This window comes from Astyanax mexicanus, chromosome 12, assembly GCF_023375975.1.
Source record: "Astyanax mexicanus isolate ESR-SI-001 chromosome 12, AstMex3_surface, whole genome shotgun sequence".
Lineage (NCBI taxonomy): Eukaryota > Metazoa > Chordata > Actinopteri > Characiformes > Acestrorhamphidae > Astyanax > Astyanax mexicanus.
Genome location: NC_064419.1, coordinates 4,578,796 through 4,601,955, shown reverse-complemented (window position 1 = coordinate 4,601,955; position 23,160 = coordinate 4,578,796). Strand labels below are relative to the sequence as shown.

Below are 23,160 nucleotides of genomic sequence, written 5' to 3'. Positions count from 1 at the left end.
AATATAGTTAAATAAATTATAAATTAATTATAAAAAAATTTACATATGTAAAGCACTATAAATATAAATATCCATAAATTGATTCTTTCCCAAATCTGATAATTGACATATTTTTTTAATTCATGTTGAAATGACCAATACACATGAAAACATAAAAATATATAAATAAATAACAAAATACAAACAAACAAACAAAAAAAAACCCATCCAGTTTCACTGTTAAAATTATAACTTTATTTTTTTTTATTTCTCATACAAATTTCATGATTCCACTCATTACAACATTTTGGCTCCCAATTTCTCCACAATGGAGACATTATGGTATGTATAACCAAGTTGAAAAAAAAAGAGAAAAAAAAAATGATTTTTTTTTTCTTCATAGTATTTACAGGTACATATACACAGCTGTTAGCAAACTATACCCAGTACAAATACAAAAAAAGAACTGGAGTCTAGAACAGAAGGCCTAGGCTCTTTTTAACCCCAGTTCCTTAAAAAAATTACCTTTTTTCCCCTTGTACAAAAAACTGTAAAATATGGCAATTGGCAAAGGCTCCACGAACACCGTTCAGACAGTCCGTACAGAACCGTGTCTACTGTCACTGTGGTGGAACGCTGAGGAACATCAGGAACAGTGCTGCAGGATTTGGCGAGACGGCGAGTTCCACAGACAGTTCGGGAAGAGGATTCAGTCTCTGTCTCTCGCTTTTCTCTCTGAGAAAAGTCTGTTTTTCTGGAGGTTTTCGCAGGCTGTCGCCTCGCCGCCATACACAAGGGCTTGCTAACACACACACACGTTACATTCAGAAACACACACTCAGATCTGGCCAGTGGAAAACCACAGGCACAAGTGCCATGCGCCCAGTAGCATACTGGCCGAAAAATAAAAAAGCCAATCAAATCAGCCAGTCAATCAAGCATGCAGAAGTCTAGAATAATTAAGACTACACTGAGAAGCCAAACACATTCAAATTCAGCCTAACAAACAAATAAACAAACAAACAAATAAACAAAAAGAAAATAACCCTCATATCTCTCCAGGGTTAGAATATTGTCCTGCTGTGGTTTAACCCCTCCACACACGCACCCCATCCGGACATTAGTACGAACCCTGATATCTCTAAATTACACATGAACTGAATAAATACACTAATAACATTGTCTTCATCATATCCCCCCCCCCCCTCACACACACACACTTACACACACAGGCCCCTAACACACACACAGGAGGAGGAGCCTGATGTGGATGAAAGCAGTCAGTCGTCAGCAGTACATGCTGGATAAATATACAGCACTGTGCAAAAGTCTCAGGACACAGGAGAATTCTTTAACGTTAAACACTTTTAAACATTTATTAGACAAATAATTAAATAGAAATTGTGGGCTGAACGAAAGCTATGGCATAGTATTTTTTATTAGTTAAATTTTACAAAGAAAAAAGTAAAGTAAAAGATTGTGCTATAAATCCAAAAGTTTGTGAACAGCCTTTTTAATGAATGCATTCAGCAACATTTCTTACATTTTTAAAAATATTTTTTCCTCCCCAATTTACAAGGCCAATTACCCAACACCAGGAGGGTACAGTATACATCAGCTCACAGACGCAGCCCTGTGCAGATCGACATCACCTTAGGACTAATGAGGAGAAAGAGCACCATCTACTGTACCCACCCAGAGAGAGCAAGGCCAATTGTGCTCTCTCAGGGCTCCGGCAGCTGATGGCTCTGTTTATAAATAGAAATAAAAGGGGAATCTGTAATACTCATGTTGAGATGAGACACAGAATTCAGCACAACATAACAAACACATGAACCACGGTTCCAAATCTGATCCTAAGACTTTTAGGTCAGAAAACACCCTAAGACCCTAAGACTTTTGCACAGTTCTGTATATACGTATCTCTTCAGAATACCTTAGGAAAAAACATATGAATGGTAAGGTGAATAAAAGCTATCAGTCATCAGCAGCCCCCTTTATTTATCTGAGACTGCAAAGTCCGTCCAACAGTACATACCTTTTATTTATAAAATTTTTTATTGACTTTCCTACACTTACAGTCGCTCAGCTTTAACACGAGTGCCTGAATTAGGGCACACACCCCTTTCACACTATCAGGAAACACACTAGCTTTCTAAACCATTTCTAAAGGAAGGGAAAAAGGCAAGAGTGTAAACACAAAGTGCTACAGGCAAAGAGTAACAAAAATGTAAAAAAAAAAAAAATCTAATTCGAGCTGTACTTCAGAAACATCAAGAAAAAAGAATTTACAAATGATTACAATCCTGTTTTAATTCTAAAATAATTTCTATGTACAATATCCTCACCTGGGACATCTAAAAAACGAAAAAATAAAATAATAAAAAAAAATAAATCAGATCGAACACTCGAAGTCGGAACATTTCAAAACTGAAGAACGGTGGAAAACCCTGTTAAACAGAAGGCGGCTGTACACACAAGCATACAGGAATACTGAATACTGAAATCACCAGGAAGGGTAGCTGTGACCCTGAGATGCTGAGAAGCTGCGGTCAGATTAATATTCTTCCAGTGAAAAATGTAAAAAATTATAATTATCAAAAAACAGAAGAATAAACAGAACAGTGGTGTAAATGAAGGTCAGAAAAGAAATCAGTTCAGGCCAGCCCTTGTCTTTCCACACTAATTCACACAGTCTACAGCTGTGGCTCCGTCTCCTCTCCTCTATTTGGCAATTAACGTCAAGCTTGATTACTGTATACTGTAATTGGTAATCGATATAAAAGGTTACAAAGAAGGCACATTTGGTAGTCGTGTATAAATAAGCGCTATTTACAGTACAAATAAGTTAGTTTCTATTCAGTGTCTGATCTACACGGGTTCCCAGGACAACTGCTGCTCTTTTTTTATTATTATTATTATTATTTTAAATCACTGTAACCAAGCAACAAAGCTGACTGGCTCCGCCCATCGCCCTGACCACAAGTCACCAATCACCAATCACACGTGCTCTCACTCACCCGTTTCTAAACGCCACGTCCTACGTATTTTTTTTCTCGTCCAGTTTTATGTTGCAACATTTTAGCTACATCTGAGGCAACACACGTTAGCTTTAGCATTAGCTCCACACTCTTTCTTTTACCCTCCCCACCCCACTGTACACATGTAATATATATATTTATATTTGATCTAGTCTTTGAAGTCTAAGCAGCAATCACACATATATCATATATCAAGACCATGTATCAAACCTTCTGTCCTTCAGTTAATGTATTGGTAATTGGCAGCATTTCATATATAAAAGCCAACATGATTTTTATCAGGTAAAGAAGAAGATAAACAAATAAATACAGCAGAAGAGCACAACATCAAGTTCTACGAAGTATTACATTTCTGGTTCTTTTTCTGATTACGGGTATTTTCTGATTTTGGTATTACAAATAATAAAAAAAAAACAATAATAACAAGACAATCCCAAATAAAAAAAAAGTTAGTGCAGAATGAAAAATGCAAATAAAAATAGTATTTATTTAAAGTTTCGCTCACTTCTATTTGTTTGCAGACAGTATGACCTCAAAGACGTTTCATATTTGTCATATATTACAGAAATATTTTTTATATTATATGGCAGAAAAGTAAACTGAGATGTGACGACAACGATTATGTATTATCCTGGAAGAATGGGACAAAATAACACATCAAACACTTTATTACTCTGTATCCTGATTAGTATTGTGCCATATTGTATCGTATGCAATAATATCACCAACATTTTTTAATCTCGTGAACGATATTATACCCTGAAATATGGTGCCAAATCTCCCACCCCTAATTATCACATCGGGGTACAACTTTTGTGCTGGTTTTAGCAAAAGAAAAATTCACACTGTTCTCATTTCCCATTATATATATACTAGAGACTATATAGAGAGATTATATCTGTCCAGTATCATTTATTTTACTTTAATCCTGGATATATGGAGATGTTTGGAGAAGTGCATTATTTTTAGTATCATGACATTCTGTATCATTGACTTCTGTTACAAATCTGATAGAATTCTTGTATTTTTTAATATCTCAGTTAGGGGTGTGCCATATCATATCGTACGCAATAATACAATTTAATTTTCATTTTGTTGCAGTAGTGTATTCTTTAAATATTTTTTCAGTGATAAATTCAGTGTTTTGTCATATCGGCAAGAGTATCATACTGTGAAAATACAATAAAATATCGAGATATTATTTTAGAGCCATATTGCCCACCTCTAATACTGAGAGTCAAAATGTGGACATTAGCAAGAGAGAAATGCTTCAGTCAACTTTCCTCAACTTTATTTTTTAAGAATGTGTTGCAGTCCTGAAATGCTGGTATATATATTTATTAAATTAAGCTGGTCAGATAAAATATTAAATATTTTGGGTTGGGTTCATACTGTCTGCAGTGTTATAAAAGTAAAAGAACACTTATTTTATATTTTATTTGCATTTTTCCTAACTTTTTTTAGATATGGGGTTGTAATAATAATAATAATTACTTCAGAAAAACAGTGTAATTTCCCAACTGCAAGCTTTTCAGTACTGTCCTTTAGTGCATCCATTCCATTAAACCCATAAAACCTGATAAAAATAGGAAACCATAAAAATGAGATCTACAGATTTTCACCGCAGAAAGTGGCGTAATTAAGAGCACATACACACTCACACACATACACACACATACACACAGCCCCTCATGCAAACATACACACACACACACACACCTTGTGCTGTAATGACTGTGCTGCTTTGCACTTGTTATGGCACTTGTGCTTGTTATTCGTGATTAGATATGACTGGATTCATCTGCAATTTAAAAACGCTAACGTAAAAAAAAAGGGAAAAGCTATCCAATGAATATTCCATATCGCTCATCCGAAAAAAGCACGAAAATATTCCCTCAACCTGTCATTAATCATGCAACAGCTACTTCAGTACAGACACTAAGAGCAGGCCTGGGGTACACATCCTGAATCAAAGCTTGAATGTTGGAAATGAAATGCAATTAATTTATAGCCACAGAGGAAACTATAGTGTATGTACATACACTCAGACAGACAGATAGACAGAGAGAGAGAGAGAGAGAGAGACACACACACACATTCGCGCATCAAACGCAGCACAGCACGCAACATTAGTCGTAAAAAATAAAATAAAATAAAATAAAATAAAATAATCAGTTCAGTGTGCTTATAGCAGTAGAAACCCCTCTCATTTGTGCTATTTAATCCCACACCCCGTGTGACCACACCCCCACCCCCTCCAGGCTTTAACATCCAATCCGTCACCTTTGCACCGCTTTTTCCCTTTTGTTAAGAATTCCCGAGAGGCGCGGGATGTGGAAGTGTGTTTCAGGAATTGGGGGCTGGATTTCTCCGGTCGATCGGATTTCGCGCAGCGCCGAGCTTCTCTCAGCTGCGGCGAGCTCTTCAAAGACCCTCTCACAGGTTCAGGGTCTCCTGAGTTCAAAGGTCAGTGACTTTGTTCTCCACCAGGGCGGCGACCTGCTGTAGCCGGTACGCTAACTGCATTTTCTGCCCCGCGGCGTCTTCTTCCAGAGCCATGATGATCTGCACTCGCAGCACGCACAACGCACACACAGAACACACACATACATACACAGAACACACACACACACACAGGCACTTAGTGGATACATAATTATAGCAACCAGCAAACGAATCCATTCTCATTATGCAAGGGTCTGTTCCCCCGGAACCTCTGCCCCTCTCACTGACCTGATCATAATATTTGTTGATGTACTTGTACAACTCGTGCAGAGCCACCAAGCTGTTCATCTCCGATGCAAAACTCTGCAAATACATCAGTTTTAAAAAGAAAAAAAAAAATTCAACACATCATTAAAAACACAGGATTAGATGTTCTATTATTAAGACTTAAAAAATAAACTGTGCAGCAACAGATTCAGAGCTTCTGTCTCTGACTTTATTTTATCTACAGGGTGTTGCAGCTGTGGTAAGTGATTAAACACAGTGTTTAAAAACTCCAGCAGCACTGCTGCAGTGTCTGATCCACTCACTGTACCACCAGCACAACACACACTACTAATACCTCACACACACCAACATGATAATCAGTGCTAATAAGTGCAGTGCTGAGAATCAAAGACCCACCACCCAAATAATGATAATAATATTAATAATAATAATAATAATAATAATAATAATAATAATAATAATAGCTGCTTTGAGGGGTTCTGACTATTAAAAACAGGAGGAAATTAGGGTAATAATAAAAGTATGCAGAGAACCAGGATATATAGGACTACAATCTGTAATTATTATAGAACTACAAAGTTCCCCTACACTATATGATCACTGGAGCTGAACAAGGATATGGTTTTAATGTTATGGTTAATCAGCATAATGCATATTAAACAACATTCATATCTCATTCATAACTCCTTTATAGGTTTTTCACCTTCATCTATGCAATGCTTTCATATAATTAACAAAGAAATTAGTTTTATAAACCCTAAACAGAACCATAATGCAATGCAACCTTTGTTTCGATTGTGACTGTCATGATCTGTCTTTTATTATATAAGCAGCCTGTAAAAGCACTTATAACACTATTTATAGCTTAACATGTTGACCCCAATGTTTATTATTTGGTTATTAATCATAATGCAAAAACGTTTCATTTTTATTATTTAGTAACATTATATATATATATATATATATATATATATATATATATATATATATATATATATATATATATATATTGGATATATATATATGTCCAATATAATGTCACAAAATGTGACTGCAGTGTTCAATGGGAACTAGCTTCCTCCACTGAGTAATACAACGCAACAAAAAAAATAAACTTTCCACTTTATCCACCCATTAAAATATGATCATAATGTTAATTTAATGAGGTGAAATCTTAAAATCTTACCCCGGATAATTCAGTAAGCATGGAGTTCATCTCCTGATAGCACCCAGACGCAGCACTGTGAATATCACTGTAGTACCTGCAGCAGAAATGAAACATGAGCTCTTTATACAATGAGGATATTCAGTTTTTGTTTATAAAATGTAGATAATGCTCCAACAAATCAGTGGTAAGACCTGAATTTGGTTAGAGCTGTTTATGTGAACAAACATACAAATAAACAAGGCCCTTCTAACCCTTCAGAGAAGGGGTGACAATGGATGCACATAAATCATTACAAATATATTTAATAAGGAAATACATATTATAGTTATTGTGAACTATAAGCATATATTGAATAAATGAACTAAAATAAAAAACAGCAACTAATTCAAAGCATTAGTCTGTGTTTTTAGTTGCTACAGGACTCTTATCTGACTGACAGCCGTTCTAACCAATCAAAACTGTTTTTTTAAAATAGCTTCTGCCCCCTTGTGTCGGCGTGCCCCTTCTCCTGATTTTGAGAGGGGTGTAGTAATGAATATATTAGTCATAGTTGAAAGTCATAGGACAATCTAACCAATCAGATTCATGATTTTCACTACGGGGACGGGGCCATGGCTGTCTAATCCCTTCTGAACGCTGTGCTGAATGGGCTACACATTGGATGGATGGATGGATGGATGGATGGATGGATGGATGGATGGATGGATGGATGGATGGATGGATAGATAGATAGAGAGATAGATAGATAGATAGATAGATAGATAGATAGATAGATAGATAGATACTTTGTTGATCCCAGAGGGGAAATTCTAGACATGCAGCAGCATGTATGTATAGTACACAAACTTACAAAAAGATCAAATATAATGATACATATAAATACAATAAAAAAAAATAAAATGAAAAGTTTAAAAGTACAGTCTTTAGTATGTGTAATGTAGAATGGAGGTAGTGCAGTTGAACACAACAGACACAATAGTCGTAAAACGGAGCTCATGTTGTTTAATTCAATAGTTTGCTAACTATCATGGAATTGGGACTGCACATCAGACAGATATTTTGTCATATCATATTAAACAGCCTTTTTAAAGGCTGTCCTTTAACATGAAATCACAATAAAAGGCTGCCTGACTGGTGAGTTTTTGTGTGTACTTATTGTTTTGGCTGCCCTGGTGTAACGTTACTTTTGGCATAGAAATGAGTGATCTTTGTTGAACGGTTGTACTTGTAGGAAAATTAAGCATTGATTGTTAGGTCTATTGTATACTTTTGTAGTTTGTAGTTGTATTTGTGGGCTGTTAATGTGTATTAAGGTCCTATAAGCCTCACCTCTCCACGAGCTGTTTGTATCGAGGGATTTCTCTGGCGTACAGCAGTTTATTCACAGGGGAATCCTAAACAACAGCGAGAGAAAACAACTGATTCACCTCCAGTCATTCTCACAGCTAACAGAACACACAGACCTGTATTTTACACTTCATACATCTAAGATCAGATCAGTAAAGCAGAAGCAGCGAGCAGAGAGCATCTCCACATCAGTAACCTACATCTAAAACCCCTGATTATTATATAAAATCCTCCGTCTCCATCATCTCCTTCACTCCAGCGCCGCGTCTCTCACTGCTATTATGTTCTTTTCTCTCTGAGGCGAATCACTTCTGAGCATGCTCACTGAGCTGTGATGGTCCCTCATCGCGAGAGGTCTCTGAAGGAGGGGGTCGAGGGGTTAATTAAAACTGACCCGGCGGCAGAGGTTAATTAGCTCACTGACCCGGCCCACTTTGTGCTCGGAGGTGGTGCAGGAGTCAATGAAGGTCTGAGCGATGACGGAGAGAACGGCGTCCACGCTGTCCATCACCTGCACATCAAACACAAACTGAGGGTTTTTCAGGATGTTCACCCAGAAGCGCAGAGGTAAGCTGGAGGAGGGAGACAGAGAAAGAGAGAAGATGAAGATTGTAGCTCTAAATAACTCATATCTATGCTTTTTAACACATGACAAGCTTACATTATGCACAAAACACATTATATTACATATTAGTACAGGGGTTGGGTAATGAAACTGAAACACCTGGTTTTAGACCAAAATAATTTATTGTGGTGTCGGACAGTTCTGGTGGAAACAGGAGAGTTGAGGTGCACATCGAATTCTGTCGTGATTTGATCAGCCATGGTTTTATGTTTTTTGGATACAATCCAGTTTAACACCCAAACATCCCTTTCAGACAGCTTCCTCTTACAGCGTCCACAGTTAATCCTGTTGGATGTGGTTGGTCCTTCTCGGTGGTATGCTGACATTACCCTGGATACCGTGGCTCTTGATACATCACAAAGACTTGCTGTCTTGGTCACAGATGCTCCAGCAAGACATGCACCAACAATGTCAATTGTTTTTTATGTATCAGTATTTCATGATAAATGGACCAGCCGAAAAATATTTTTACATTGATTTTAATTGAAAGTGAAGAAGGTTTTTTTATTTTCCTATAAAAAGTTACCATTTTGGAGATGCTATTTTTTTGTATGTCAGCAATGATATTTTATTTAAATCACACTGTGTGTCTGTAATAGAGCAACATTTTGCAGCTAATAAACAAGTCAGTGTTACAACTAAACCTTCTAGTCACAAACAACAAACAAACAAGTTACCCCTCTGGGGTCAACAAACGTGCCGGCGCATCAAATTCAATGTTTCTTGATGTTTCTATTAATATCTTTGTGTTAATACAGTGCAGAAATACAATCCAAACATTTCCTGAATGTGTAGAGATCACAGGTGACTCACAAGATACGCTGTTCAACTGCGCTGTATTACTGCAGAGATATTAATAGAAACATAGGGAAAATTAAATTTGACACATAGACAAATTTGTGACCGCAGAGATTTAACAGGCCATTTAGAGTATATCCGTCACTGCAGTTCACTGCAGCACACACACGGCAAGGTGTAACATTTGCACACATTGTACTTCCTGCTAAATTTTGCTAAGTTTCTGTAGTTTTTGTGTATCTCAGATGTTGCTGGATAAAATCACTGAAAGCGCTGGTAACAGTACCTGTTAGTTTTCCATATGTGTACAGTCTCCGGGTCATCGATGCCGTGCTTCTCCGCCATGTCGTCGAGGAAATCAAAGAAAAACCTGACGGCGATGGGAGGAGGACGCTTTGTGCTCAGGATGGCCACGAACACATCATCCACAAACTTCTGCAGCGTGCCCTGAACCCAGGAAAATATGCTTTAAACACACTTTAAGAGATTTAAGAGCAGAATAGTGTCACAGTGTAAAAATAAATGTGGCATTTTATTGTAAAAATAAGTAAAAGAGTAAATAAAGAATATTTAGGTGCGTGTTAGGTGTGTGTACCGTATTTAAGGGTATACTATGGTGTCTAAGTAAACAGTTTTCTCTCCTCAAAACTGTTAATTTTAATAGGTAAAGCGCTTTTATTTACAGTAAGCTTTCCAATATTTTGAGCGGTTAGCACTTTTAGCGCTAGTAAATGCCACCTGACAGCGATACACTGAGGAACCCTGAGTGTTGCGGTAAGCCAGGGCACTATTAGGTAGTAATTCGGCCCATGTAGCTTGTTTTAACAAGGTAAACACGCAGACTACAGTCTCATATACTCAACTCTGAACGGCTAAAGAGCTAGCGTTTAGCGGCTAATGCTAATACTGCTACTGCTCCATCTTTGGTGCTGGAGAACTGCTGCAGAATTCATACATAAGGCGCACTGAGGATTTTTGGGAAATTTTAAAGGATTTTAAGTGCTTCTTATAGTGTAAAGAAAAAAATACAGTATATATTTTGTCCTGGGCATGCGAGGTACCTTCATAGAGAGCAGGCGTGTGAGATAGATCTCAGGAATAGCTTTAGCACGCTCCCTCTCTCTCATGCTGCTCTTCCTGTGTTTGGGGATTTCAGGTTCCTCGCTGGACTTTATGAGGTGCCACAGACGCAGACCCTCGTCCTCTCCCCCCTCTAACATGGGCGTCTCTGTGGTGACCACAATAAAACACAAACCACTGTTACCCCTGATTCTCAGCACTGCATCAAAAATACAGTAACCAGAGTAGATAGAACTCAATCACTGTAGGAGCTGGGCTGGTGTCACCAGAGGCTCTGTACTGTGATTTATAAGCAAATTCATTCAATGGCTGGACTGAGACGTCTGCATATCATAGGCAGGATCAATCATAATCAAGATTCATATTAAAACAAATTCACTCCACTATTTTTACTTTTAAACTATAAAAATAATACACATGCACATTCATACTGAATTACCATTAATCTACAACTGTTACTGCTTATACTGGATTTTAAAAAACAGTTTTAAACAAAAAACAACACACTCAAATTCATACTAAATTCATACAAAATTACTATTAAGGATTACATATATTATGAACTCTCTGTGGAATAAAATAAAATAAAATAAAATAACCGACAATAAGACTATAAAACCAACACACACAGATTCATACTGCAATTAAATACCGCCACAATTATTAGTATTAGACTGGGAAGACCACACACTGCAGATTCATACTGGATTAAAAAAAACTCCACAATAATAACTGTCACAATGTAAAAACACTAAACATGTAGATTCATACTGGATTAAATAACTCCACAATAATAACTGTCACAATGTAAAAACACTAAACCTGCAGATTCATACTGGATTAAAAAAAATCCACAATAATAACTGTCACAATGTAAAAACACTAAAAATGTAGATTCATACTGGATTAAATAACTCCACAATAATAACTGTCACAATGTAAAAACACTAAACATGTAGATTCATACTGGATTAAATAACTCCACAATAATAACTGTCACAATGTAAAAACACTAAACATGTAGATTCATACTGGATTAAAAAAAAATCCACAATAATAACTGTCACAATGTAAAAACACTAAACCTGCAGATTCATACTGGATTAAATAACTCCACAATAATAGTCATAGTGTAAAAACACTACACGTTCAGATTCATACTGGATTAAAAAACTCCACAATAATACTGTCGCAATGTAAAAAACACTACACATGCAGATTCATACTGGATTAAAAAACTCCACAATAATAACTGTCACAATGTAAAAACACTAAACATGCAGATTCATACTGGATTCAAGTTTATTACATAATGTTTGGTCTCAGAAATTACATGCTACAGTGCATTTTGAGAATTATATATATTATTTAGATATGAAATTTAACTGTATATATTACTTGAATTTAAAATCAAACTATGCAGGTTAATTGTATATATTATTTAAATATTAAATTAAACTGTCTGATCATGTTGTAATTTATTAAGGGTGTGAATCTTACTTTCTCCAGTCTGGTAGATCTGATTGATGCTTAAAATACCAGAACTCGAGCGAGGGATAAGTGCCACCGTGGCTCCGTCAGGCACCTGAGGAGACGGGAAACAGATGGAAGGAGAAGATCAGATCAGATACAATCAAATTAAAGCGTCATCAGATAATGAGCTGAATGAATCATGGTGTCATTATGAACTGAAGACATGAAAGGCCCTCAAGACCTAGTTAAAAGGGTGGCAGTGCTGGAATGACTGAGGGCTTTTTATCCCATTTTCTCCCCAATTTACTGGGACTCATTAGGACTCCCCCCAACACTAGTAAAGCCCCAACACCAGGAGGTTCTGATACATCAGCTCACAGACGCCTTGTGCTCATCGACATCGCCCTAGGAGTGATGAGAGGAAAGAGCACCATCTACTGTACCCACCCAAAGAGAGAAAGGCCATATGTGCTCTCTCAGGGCTCCAGCAGCTGATGGCATGCTACATGACTGGAATTCGAACCAGCAATCTCTCGATCACAACTAAATGCATTGTATTTAACCCTTGTGTGGTGTTCATATTTTTGTTACTCGTTTACTTTGTTACTTGTATTTAATTCAGCAAAATGAAGCAATTTTACATTAAAATGCTTTACACATGCTTGCTTCACCTAAATTGCAAGCAATATAAACAGCTTACATGGTTAATATTTGCCCTTTACCTTTCTTATGTTACATTTCTTTAAAAAGTGCTACTCTTTTTTTTATTATTTTATTTGTAAAATGTAAAAGAAAATGAATTAAACTCAAGATATGAGTAGAAAATTTGTTTAGTTTCAAATTTACAAATGAAGCAATGTTTATTAGGGGGTGTACAGTGTGTGTTTATCGAAAATGTGTTTTGATATATGTGTTTTGATATATATATACAAAAAATGAGCCAATGCCAATGAGTTTGAGTTAGAAAAAATATTTTTTAGTATCATTTGATGAAAAATGAAAACGCCACACAAGGGTTAATAGAGCACATTTTAGTTTTTAAGTTTTTAATATAAAAAAGGGAAAAAAAGAATAACTCATTTACCACAAAGGGGGGAAATGGTTGATGTATGGTTAACCATTGAAAGGGTTCAATTATTTCTGCTACAATATATCACACACACAAATATTAGTTATCGTGACAGGCCTACTGATCAATACTGAATGTATTTCCACCTGTGGGAGAAATCTAGGAGCACTCCACATTTAATATATCAAAAAAAAAAAAGCTGTAATGCTTTTCTGCCAAAAATAATAAATGAACAGCTCGCGAACGAGTATTCTAAAGCCCGTAATTACACGATGATAAGTGGAAATTAAGAGCACTTGGAGGCAGCATTAGTGCTCCCACAGGTGAGATGTGCCTCACCTTGTAGTGCTGCAAAGTGTTGAGCCTTTTCCAGTGACCCTGCACGATGGCGGTGACATCATCATCGGATAGAGTCAGGTGACCCGCCTGCCCCGAGCGCCACTCTGCCAAAGCAAAAACACAAGTGGCTGCACTCAGTCTGGAATGAATAACCCACATTACAGACAGCACAGCAGTCAGGAGGGATAATCGTGAGCACAAATTTTCATACACAAGTTCTCTCGTAAGTGCTCTCACAAATATACACATATAACACACTCACACAAATTTAATACTAAATATATACACACATAAAACTTCAAACGATTTAAAGTTTTAGCAAGATGGCCAAGATGCTACCAGGGACAGCAGTTGGGATCTGCAGGGGTGAAGAAGGTTAGCCACAATGCTAACAGCCACAGCTGACCTCTGCCGATTTGAAACCATGATGCTAACATGATGCTAAGCTGGAACTAAATAAAAATATATATTTTAGCGTATTGTGATATTGTGATGTTTTCTTATCATATCAGCAATAAGCATATCGAGGATATCATCAATCCTTAAAGAACAGAGACCCAAACGTACATTTCATTACAAAAAAAATATAAAAAAATCAGTTTAATTGTATGAAGTGAAGCAAAAATGTAATAAAAATCACTGTATTTTGCATAAAGGAATATTTTAATAGTAAAATAGCAAAATCTGCAATGTATGATGCATTTTGTCTGCGTATTAAAATATGATAATAATACTGTCTATTGTAAAAAATGTCTTTAAATATTGTGATATATATTCTACTGAATACTTATTTGTGGGATGTGTCCTTACATTTTCCTAACAAGAAATGTTATATTGCATTTCTATTTATTACATTATCCATTATTTTAGTCAATTATATTGAAGTGTTTTGTACTCTCTCCCCACATCACTTCAAAGGTTGATGTCGATCAGCACAAGGCGTCTGTGAGCTGATGTATCGGAACCGAATCGCTGCACTTTCCTCCGAGCGTGCGATGCTAATCGGTAATGCTACATAAGCTGCAGCCTCTCGAAAAGAGGTGGTGGTTAATTATAAAAAAAATTAAGAAAATTTTTTTTTTTTAAAGGTATTAATGCCATGTCCTCATTTTTTGATATATTTATATATTTTATAGGGACATTTCTCTCTAGTATTAGTTTAACCAATTAACCCACCCACTTTTCCAACTGCTGCTAAAGCAGCATCACTAGGCAGCCAGCACACTCAGAGGAAAGCGCCGGATCCCCAGTTCTAATACAACAGCTCACAGATGCCTGTGCCGACTGATATCACACTAGCGATGATGTGGGGAGAGAGAGCGCAAGAGAAAGAGCCTTAGTTTAAATGCTCCTTTAAAGTAACGTAAATCACTATACAGACAGATACAACAGAAATAGTTTCCAGTACCGAGGTCCAGTGAGTCAGCGGAGGGCCTCTGTGAGAACGGAGCTCCTTTGTAGATCTGGTCCAGAATTTTGTCCTTCACCTGGGTGATGGTGTCTGTATCCAGAACCTTTACCGGACACGGCTGGACCTCCATTCCACTCTTAACCAGCACCGTCAGAGTCTGAGAACATCGACAGGACAGCACTCAAGTTAACTAGCACTGAAACAGAGCTGGAGCTGGGTTCGTGTTAATAGAGGTTCTGTAATTTACTTTACAAGAAATTCACTAGATTAGAGTTACAAAACACACACTGGTTTAACAGTAATTAAGTATAAATCAGCTTATTCATACTGTTAATTTATTACTGTCAGACTACACATACTAATTTAATTAATACTAATTTATACTGGATTACAATACATTACAATAACACCATACTTATTACTGTTAAACTGTAATAAACAGATTGCCAATATGACAATATTATATCATATCATGATAATCATTGTGGTATTATATTTTTACTATACACACTATAGCGGGCCTCATTTCGTTTGAATTAAGAATGAGTTTAAATGCATACACAATCAGGTAAAATACTGCATTTAGATGGCGTCCAAACACTTTCGGAAAAAAAGCTACAGCATTAAGTCTGGGTCTGATTATTGCCTGTTTATTATCTGATCATCCAAATTCAAATTCATGTAATCGGGTTAATCAGATCACTGACAAACTCATCAAACCAATCAAACTAAGCTGAACTGCTTGAGCGGCAGAAGGTCACCCAAAAGCAGTGTGTAAGACTGGTGAAGGAGAACATGATGCCAAGATGCATGAAAACTGTGAATAAAATCAGGGTTATATAAAAATATTAGTCAACAGTTTATAGAATAGAACAACAATGTACATTTTACTTAAACATATACCTATAAATAGCAAAACCAGAGAAACTAATAATTTTAAAGTGGTTGTATATTACTAACTGTACTAAGCATAGAATAGTATTTAAATAATTATTATTATATACAAGTAAATGTTGTATATAGAAGGTACAAGTATATGTTGTATTTACAATCACTAAACAATTATTACTTTCAGACTGTAAATGCTACAAATACTATATATTCATACTGGATTAAGATAACTCATAACTCAATAACAGCACATTGCTCAAATACTGTAATTGTAGTCGTTAGTGTGAACTTTGACCCAAAATGAACACAATCAAATCCTGTTGAAGATTCGTGACAAAACTAGTGTTCAGGTGATTAAATAAATACACAGCAAGTCGTTTCAGTGACCTCTAACTTAACGGTTACCCTGACAACCCAAAATAATAAAGAGCCAAAAACAACAGATTCAGTTTCTCTTCACTAAGCAACAGAGACAGAGAAAGCTCGGATTTCACACACATGAACTCGCTGCTCTGCTGATATCTCATTGTTTTGGTTTGAAACATTAGAAGCTGACAAAGAACAGCTTAACCCGGAGTTTCTAAAACACTGATGTCCCAGCCACCAGGGGGCGGAGTGGGTAATGGTAATGGCTGTGGGTAAAAGAAAACAACTACTCTTATATTATCAGACTGAGCAATGGTGCCACAGAACACCAAAGAGTAAATTGGTAGTTTTAGTCTGATTATATACAGCTCTGAAAAAAAATAAGAGACCACTTTAGTTTCTGAATCAGTTTCTCTGATTTTGCTATTAATAGGTTTATGTTGGAGTAAAATGAACATTGTTGTTTTATTCTATAAACTACTTTATTTACAGAAAACAATGCAAAGGAAACAAGTTCATATTCATAAAGTTTTAGGAGTTCAGAAATCAATATTTTGTGGAATAACCCTGGTGGTTTTTAATCACATTTTTTTAATGCATCTTGGCATCATGTTCTCCTCCACCAGTCTTACACACTGCTTTTGGATAACTTTAGGCTGCTTTACTCCTGGTGCAAAAAATCAAGCAGTTCAGTTTGGTGGTTTGATGGCTTGTGATCATCCATCTTCCTCTTGATTATATTCCAGAGGTTTTCACTTTGGTCAAATCAAAGAAACTCATCATTTTTTATGCGCTGATTTAAATTGAATACAAGTTTGTTACAGTAATGGAGAGCCTGGAAGAACAGTGATAAGAGAGTGATATTACGTACTATAGAGCAGTAATCGATGTCCTCTCGGAGCAGGTGGCTGTCGTTAAGCGTGCGCTTGGCTTTCCCCGTCACAGCGTCCACTGGGCCTTTATCCACCTGATACTTTATAGCTCTATACAGCATATACAGAGGCTCACCTGCCACCTCCTGCTCACACACACAGGGGCACACATATACAGAAACTTACAAGACATAATCAGATTCAAAAACAAAAAAAACATAATTTTGATATATTTGATATAACCCTGATTACTCATTTTAAGTTGTATTGCTTTAACAGAAATATCTATGTTTTTATAGATAGTTTCTATCTATGTTCTAGTTGTGAAACCTCAAAATCAGAATCAACATTTTTCTTATTACATGAATTCATCATTTACTTGGCTATTTTGTTCTAATAATGACTAAAGACAGAACTGTCGAACTGTCCCAATCCCATTTAATACACCCTGTTATAGTTGAGTAATTAATTTAGATGTTTCCATTAAATAAGGCATTTCATTAAAAAAATATATATATATATTTTGGCAGAAAAAGGAAAAAAACCTTCCTAACTTTTAATAGAAAGACAATTTTAAAATTCCTTTTGGAGCATTTCTATTAGTTTTACACGTTTATCATTACACATTGATACAATGAGAAAAATTATGATCAGATTTTCATTATGACAAAAATAAAAAAATTATACATAAGAGTTTTGTATGGACTAGTTAAAAAATACTATGTCATATCTTGTAGCTAAGTGTAACATTTCAAAACACAAATATAAAGGAAAGGGAGATTTTTTACATTCTAAAATAACTATATAGTATTTTTAACTGCACAATGTATTTATTTATTGTCTGGATGTTTCACATCTATTTTGTCTTTATGGCATCCTTGAACTGAAAGTGCACCAAACAGTGTATGCACCGCCCCCTCCCTACCCGAAAACCTCTTTTTTTAATGTGAAATAAAATGTGTAATAAAAATTTGATCACAACATGAGCTACTGATCGTTATCTGCTGCTGTACCTTCAGGAATGAGTAGAGACAGATGGACATCCAGTTCGTGAGCATCTTCTCCACCACTGTCTCCGTCCTGCAGGAATCAACATGCAGAAAGTGTTCTTGCATTAATTAAAAAAATACAAATCAATCAATCAAATAATCAGTAGATTAATTAAGATCTGGTTGATCCAGTCTAGACGCATCTAATTACCGCATGAAGGAGAATCTGATAAGCTGTACAGGACAAAGATAAATGATAAGGGGAGAAGACCGAGAGTGGACGGTGTGCATGCAGTACCTGCGCAGCATCAGTTTGGGGTTCTTGGCCACGTACTGCTGTACCAGATCCCCCAGCAGGGTCTTCATGACGTCGGTGAAGTACTCCAGCTTGTCGTGGAGAGCCATGGTGAGGAGCGAGGCCACGTAGCCGCGGTCACGCTGCGAGAAGTTCTGCTGCTCCTCCAGGGTGTGGATGAACTGCACACAGAACATACACAAGATCAGAAATCGGACATTGGGCGCTGAGTGGGTAAGCTCTAAAAAAAAGTCTAAAAAGCTGCCACTATGATCAGGAGATCGCTGATTCGAATCCCGGTCATGCAGCTTGCCTTCAGCTGGCGGAGACCTGAAAGATCACAATTGTCCTTGGTGATGTCACTCAGCACTCAGAGTCTGTGAGCTGATGTATATGTATATATATATGACATGTCTCTCCAAACCATCACTGATTGGTAGAAACTTCACACTAGACCTCAAGCAGTTTGGACAGTGTGTCTCTCCACTCTTCCTCCAGACTCTGCTCCCTTAATTTACAAATGAAATGTAAAATTTACTGATGGTGATCAGTGATGGTTTGGAGAGACATGTCTGTCATCTGCTGGTGTTGATCCACTGTGTTATAATCAAATGATCAGTTTTTTTTCTGGATCAATGGATTTTATATTTCTTCCCTGATGACACGGCCATATTCCAAGATGACAATGTCAGGATTCATGGGTCTGGAATTGTGAAAGAGTTCAGGCTTCAGGGAGCATGAGATCATCATTTTCACACATGGATTGAGAGAGAGTTCACCACAGAGTCCAGATCTTAACCTGATTGAGAATCTTTGGGATGTGCTGGATGGAGAAGTGCTGCTTTGTGCAGCGGTTGGTCAGACTCTACCATCATCAATGCTGCTGCAAGATCTTGGTGAAAAATGAATCCAGCAATACTGAGTTGAAATAAATCTTGTGACATTGCAGAAGCTTATTGAAACAATGCCGTGAATGCGTAAAGCAATCAAAGATAAAGACGGTACAACCAAATATTAGAGAATATGACCTCTTTCAATCTTTTTATCTGATCTGCTCAAATACTACAGGTTTGATTATAGTATAATACACATGCTTTCAGCTTGGGTCCTACATTTCGAGCTCTGGTTGACCTTTTCTCAGGCATCTGATCAGTCTGTCTCAGTTTTTTGGATGGTATAGGATTGTGAAGGTATAAGGATTTTGCAAGACTTACAATATAAAGTCTTACTACTTTCTCTGAGGCAACTCCCATAAAAAAAAAAAAAACGGCTTCATAAATAAAGCACCACATTTATAAAAACACTGGCCTCAATATTGGGAATAAATATTTAAAATGGATGAATCACCAAAGCCAGAACTTCAGTCTCTTTTTTGTTGTTGTGTTTGACAGTCTTATCATCAATAACTGAGCGAGAGGGAGCGAGAGCACGGGGTAGAGCCAGACTATTCCCAATAAAAAAGACCAGCTCTCTCTACTTCAAACACACTCGGCTCTTCATTCTGAGTGACACGAATACAAAACCGCTGTTTATGCTTTTGGCCGAGCTTAAATAATGCGTTGTAGCAAACACAGTGACTAGCGACACAAAGCACTTTCCCTAAAGCAATAAAAAGCATTAAACCATGTGACTGAGGATGAGGACTATTTTTTTTAAGAAGTCAATGTACACAATAGCAGCACTGTGGCAGCGCCAGCAGTCCATCATTATTAGAGATGTTATTTTTTCGACTATATATATATTGCAATATTAAACAATGCAGCGCTCATAATGTCACCAGCCCCATCCCCATTCAAGATCTGTCTCGCGTCTGGACCAATCAAGAGCTGAGTCAGTAATCTGCCCTTTAATCAAGCATTTAATTTGCTTTTTAAAAGGTAAATAAGAGCGTTTGTTTTTCCTCCAAGCGCGCTGGCTGCTCGGCAATGCTGCATCAGCAGCAGCTCGAAAAGAAGCGGTGGCTGGCTTCACATGTATCGGAGGAAGCATGTGTTAGTCTTCACCCTCCTGGTGTGTTGTGGCATTACTAGTGATAGGGGGAGTCCTAAAAGAGTGGGTTGGGTAATTGGCCGTGTAAATTGGGGAGAAAAATGGGAAAAATTAGAAATAAAATTATAACAAAAGCATGAATTCAGCTGTAACTGGAAATATCTGTTAAAAAAAAAAAAAAAAACTGTGCTGGACTGAGCTCTGCACAGCTTTTCACATGTGCTCACGTTTACAAGCACGTGCCCAACCATGTGGATGGAGGCCATGCACGCTCCCCCTCCCCCTCGCACTTCTCAGGCAGCAGCAGCCTGTCACTCACACAGACACAGAGACAGAACTGTGTATCTACTTCTTGTGTCAAGAATCAAAACATCTGCATATGATGAAACATGACGTGTTTAAATTAGTCATTCTGGTCATTCTAGTCATCGGTGGCTTTTTGTCTTATAGTTTTTATTAAAATACAGTTTTTTAGTGTTTATACTCATACTCCAATCTGACTGAACTACCTAACCATTTAGATCTCAGTACCTTTACAACACTACAGTAAAATCAATCTTGATTGAAACTTTTGTTGTTCGTCGATTTTTGATGTAAAACAATTAGGTAAAGTTTTAAAGTGGGAGAATATGCTACGATTTGGCTTCCTGTATTGTGGGTATTAGCAGTGAATTAGTTGTAGCCTCCAATCAGTTCTGAATGTAGTGTAAAGTGCTGGTTTAAAGCATAGAAAGGTGTGTAGTCGATAAAACTGTAAAAAAAATATTGTATATAAAATAATTTTCTATACAGTCATTTACTATATTATGTCCACTTGTGTATGCTCAATTGTTTCACACTGCAGACTCTAAATAAACTCTGGTATTTACTGTCTGAGAACTCTCCTCAGTGCTGATGGCTGGACAGTAATATCCAGTAATGGCACCTTGAGGACACCAGACTGTGATCTGAACTCAATCGTAAAAACAAAGCCTCTGAACTTGTTTTAAACACCCAATCTATTCAAATACACCAGTATCGGCTCTGATACTGTGAAGACTGTGTGGATCATGGTGAACAAATGAGATTTATGAGTTTCAGAATTTCAGAGTGGCTTCAGCTGCAGTGATGCGTGGAATGTGCTGCTGATAATGGTGATGTAAATGTCACTGTACTGTAAAATTAGATTTATGGGTTACGATGCTTTCGAATTATGAAATGGTAATAACTGTGTTTTAAGCACATCGAATGATTTCCCCACATATATCTGTCTAAATATGTGTAGACACCCTTTTTATTTAATGCATGACCTGGATTTCAAAAGAAGCAAAGAACGAGCAGGTGTCCCAATACTTTTTTCCACATAGTGTTTATACAGGTTTCATTGTGGTTATCCTTATGTGACTGGAGCAAGTTATGCTAGAAATGTATAATTCTAATAAAAATAATTGCCATTCCTTCCATCTAATGAGAGCACAGCCTACTGTTCTATCGTCCACTCACAGATACATAATGGGACTGATGAATAATAGCCCCAAGCCCAAAAGATAGGACACAACAATTAGTCCAAAACAGATAACAGATTCATTTAAAAACAATTCAGCCATATTATGTAGGACCCAATGCATATATTAATTTGTTGGGGATGATACAAATACAAAAAAGAGCTTGTATAAATAAATAAGATTAATAAACAGAGCAAATCATCTACAGACTGTGGTTCTCTATTTATTTTAATGTATATGTTTGAGTTAAATGAACATTGTTGTTTTATTCTATGAACTACGGACAACATTTCTCCCAAATTTCAATGAAAAATATTGTCATTTAGAGCATTTATTTGCAGAAAATGAGAAATGGCTGAAATAACAAAAAAGATGCAGAGCTTTCAGACCTCAAATAATGCAAATTCATAAAGTTTTAAGAGTTTTTAGAGTTTAAAAATATTTGGTGGAATAAGCCTGGTTTTTAATCACGGTTTTCATGCATCCTGGCATCATGTTCTCCTCCACCAGTCTTACACACTGCTTTTGGATAACTTTATGCTGCTTTACTGCTGGTGCAAAAAATCAAGCAGTTCAGTTTGGTGGTTTGATGGCTTGTGATCATCCATCTTCCTCTTGATTATATTCCAGAGGTTTAAAATTGGGAAAATCAAAGAAACTCATCATTTTTAAAACTTAGAAAATAAAGAAAGAGTGGGAGAGAGAGATAAATATGGAAAAAGAGATGGAGAGAGAGAGAGAGAGACATTGAGGTTAAAGACGTGAAAGAAGTGAGAGAATAAGAGAGAGAGAGAGAGAGAGAGAGAGACACTTACCCGTGTGAGGAAGAGACGGTTGTTCAGCAGGTTGTTGAGCTGACCCAGGCCCTGCTCCACCGTCGGTCTGCGAGACTCCGGCAGGTCCAGGTTCTGACTCAGTGGCGCCCCTCTCTGGCCGGGGAAGAAAATGCGCTCTGCATACGTGCGGTAGTCCAGGAAAGGTATGCATGGACCCCCAACGTCACTGCTGAGGTCCATCATCTCAGTCATCAGATCTGAGAGAGAGAGAAGATTCCCATCAGGACCCAGGAGCCTTCAGATAATCCCTCATACACTAATCCTGCTGCTGAGGGCCTGTGTGTGTGTGTGTGTGTGTGTGTGTGGTTGTGTGTGTGTGTGTTTGTCTGTGTGTGTGTGTGTATGATTTAATCTGAGAGACATAAAGAAGAGAAA

The 23,160-nt window shown here is 37.0% G+C and overlaps 1 protein-coding gene across 2 annotated transcripts in view; it reads right to left on the bottom strand.

Annotated features, from left to right (window-relative positions):
* Positions 1-211: 211 nt before the first annotated feature.
* Positions 212-23,160, bottom strand: part of plxnb3 (plexin B3) — a 151,461-nt gene continuing 128,512 nt past the window's right edge. For both annotated transcript variants that reach the window (XM_022670889.2, XM_022670890.2), the window contains 14 exons: positions 22,765-22,982; positions 18,480-18,658; positions 18,206-18,272; positions 17,192-17,338; positions 15,061-15,220; positions 13,653-13,756; positions 12,272-12,356; positions 10,753-10,919; positions 9,978-10,138; positions 8,693-8,840; positions 8,251-8,315; positions 6,940-7,015; positions 5,754-5,828; positions 212-5,585 (listed from right to left, as the gene is read on the bottom strand). In XM_022670889.2, the coding sequence (XP_022526610.2) occupies positions 5,481-5,585; positions 5,754-5,828; positions 6,940-7,015; positions 8,251-8,315; positions 8,693-8,840; positions 9,978-10,138; positions 10,753-10,919; positions 12,272-12,356; positions 13,653-13,756; positions 15,061-15,220; positions 17,192-17,338; positions 18,206-18,272; positions 18,480-18,658; positions 22,765-22,982 (1,757 nt within the window). In that variant the 3' untranslated portion in view covers positions 212-5,480. The remainder of the gene's footprint in view (positions 5,586-5,753; positions 5,829-6,939; positions 7,016-8,250; positions 8,316-8,692; positions 8,841-9,977; positions 10,139-10,752; positions 10,920-12,271; positions 12,357-13,652; positions 13,757-15,060; positions 15,221-17,191; positions 17,339-18,205; positions 18,273-18,479; positions 18,659-22,764; positions 22,983-23,160) is intronic.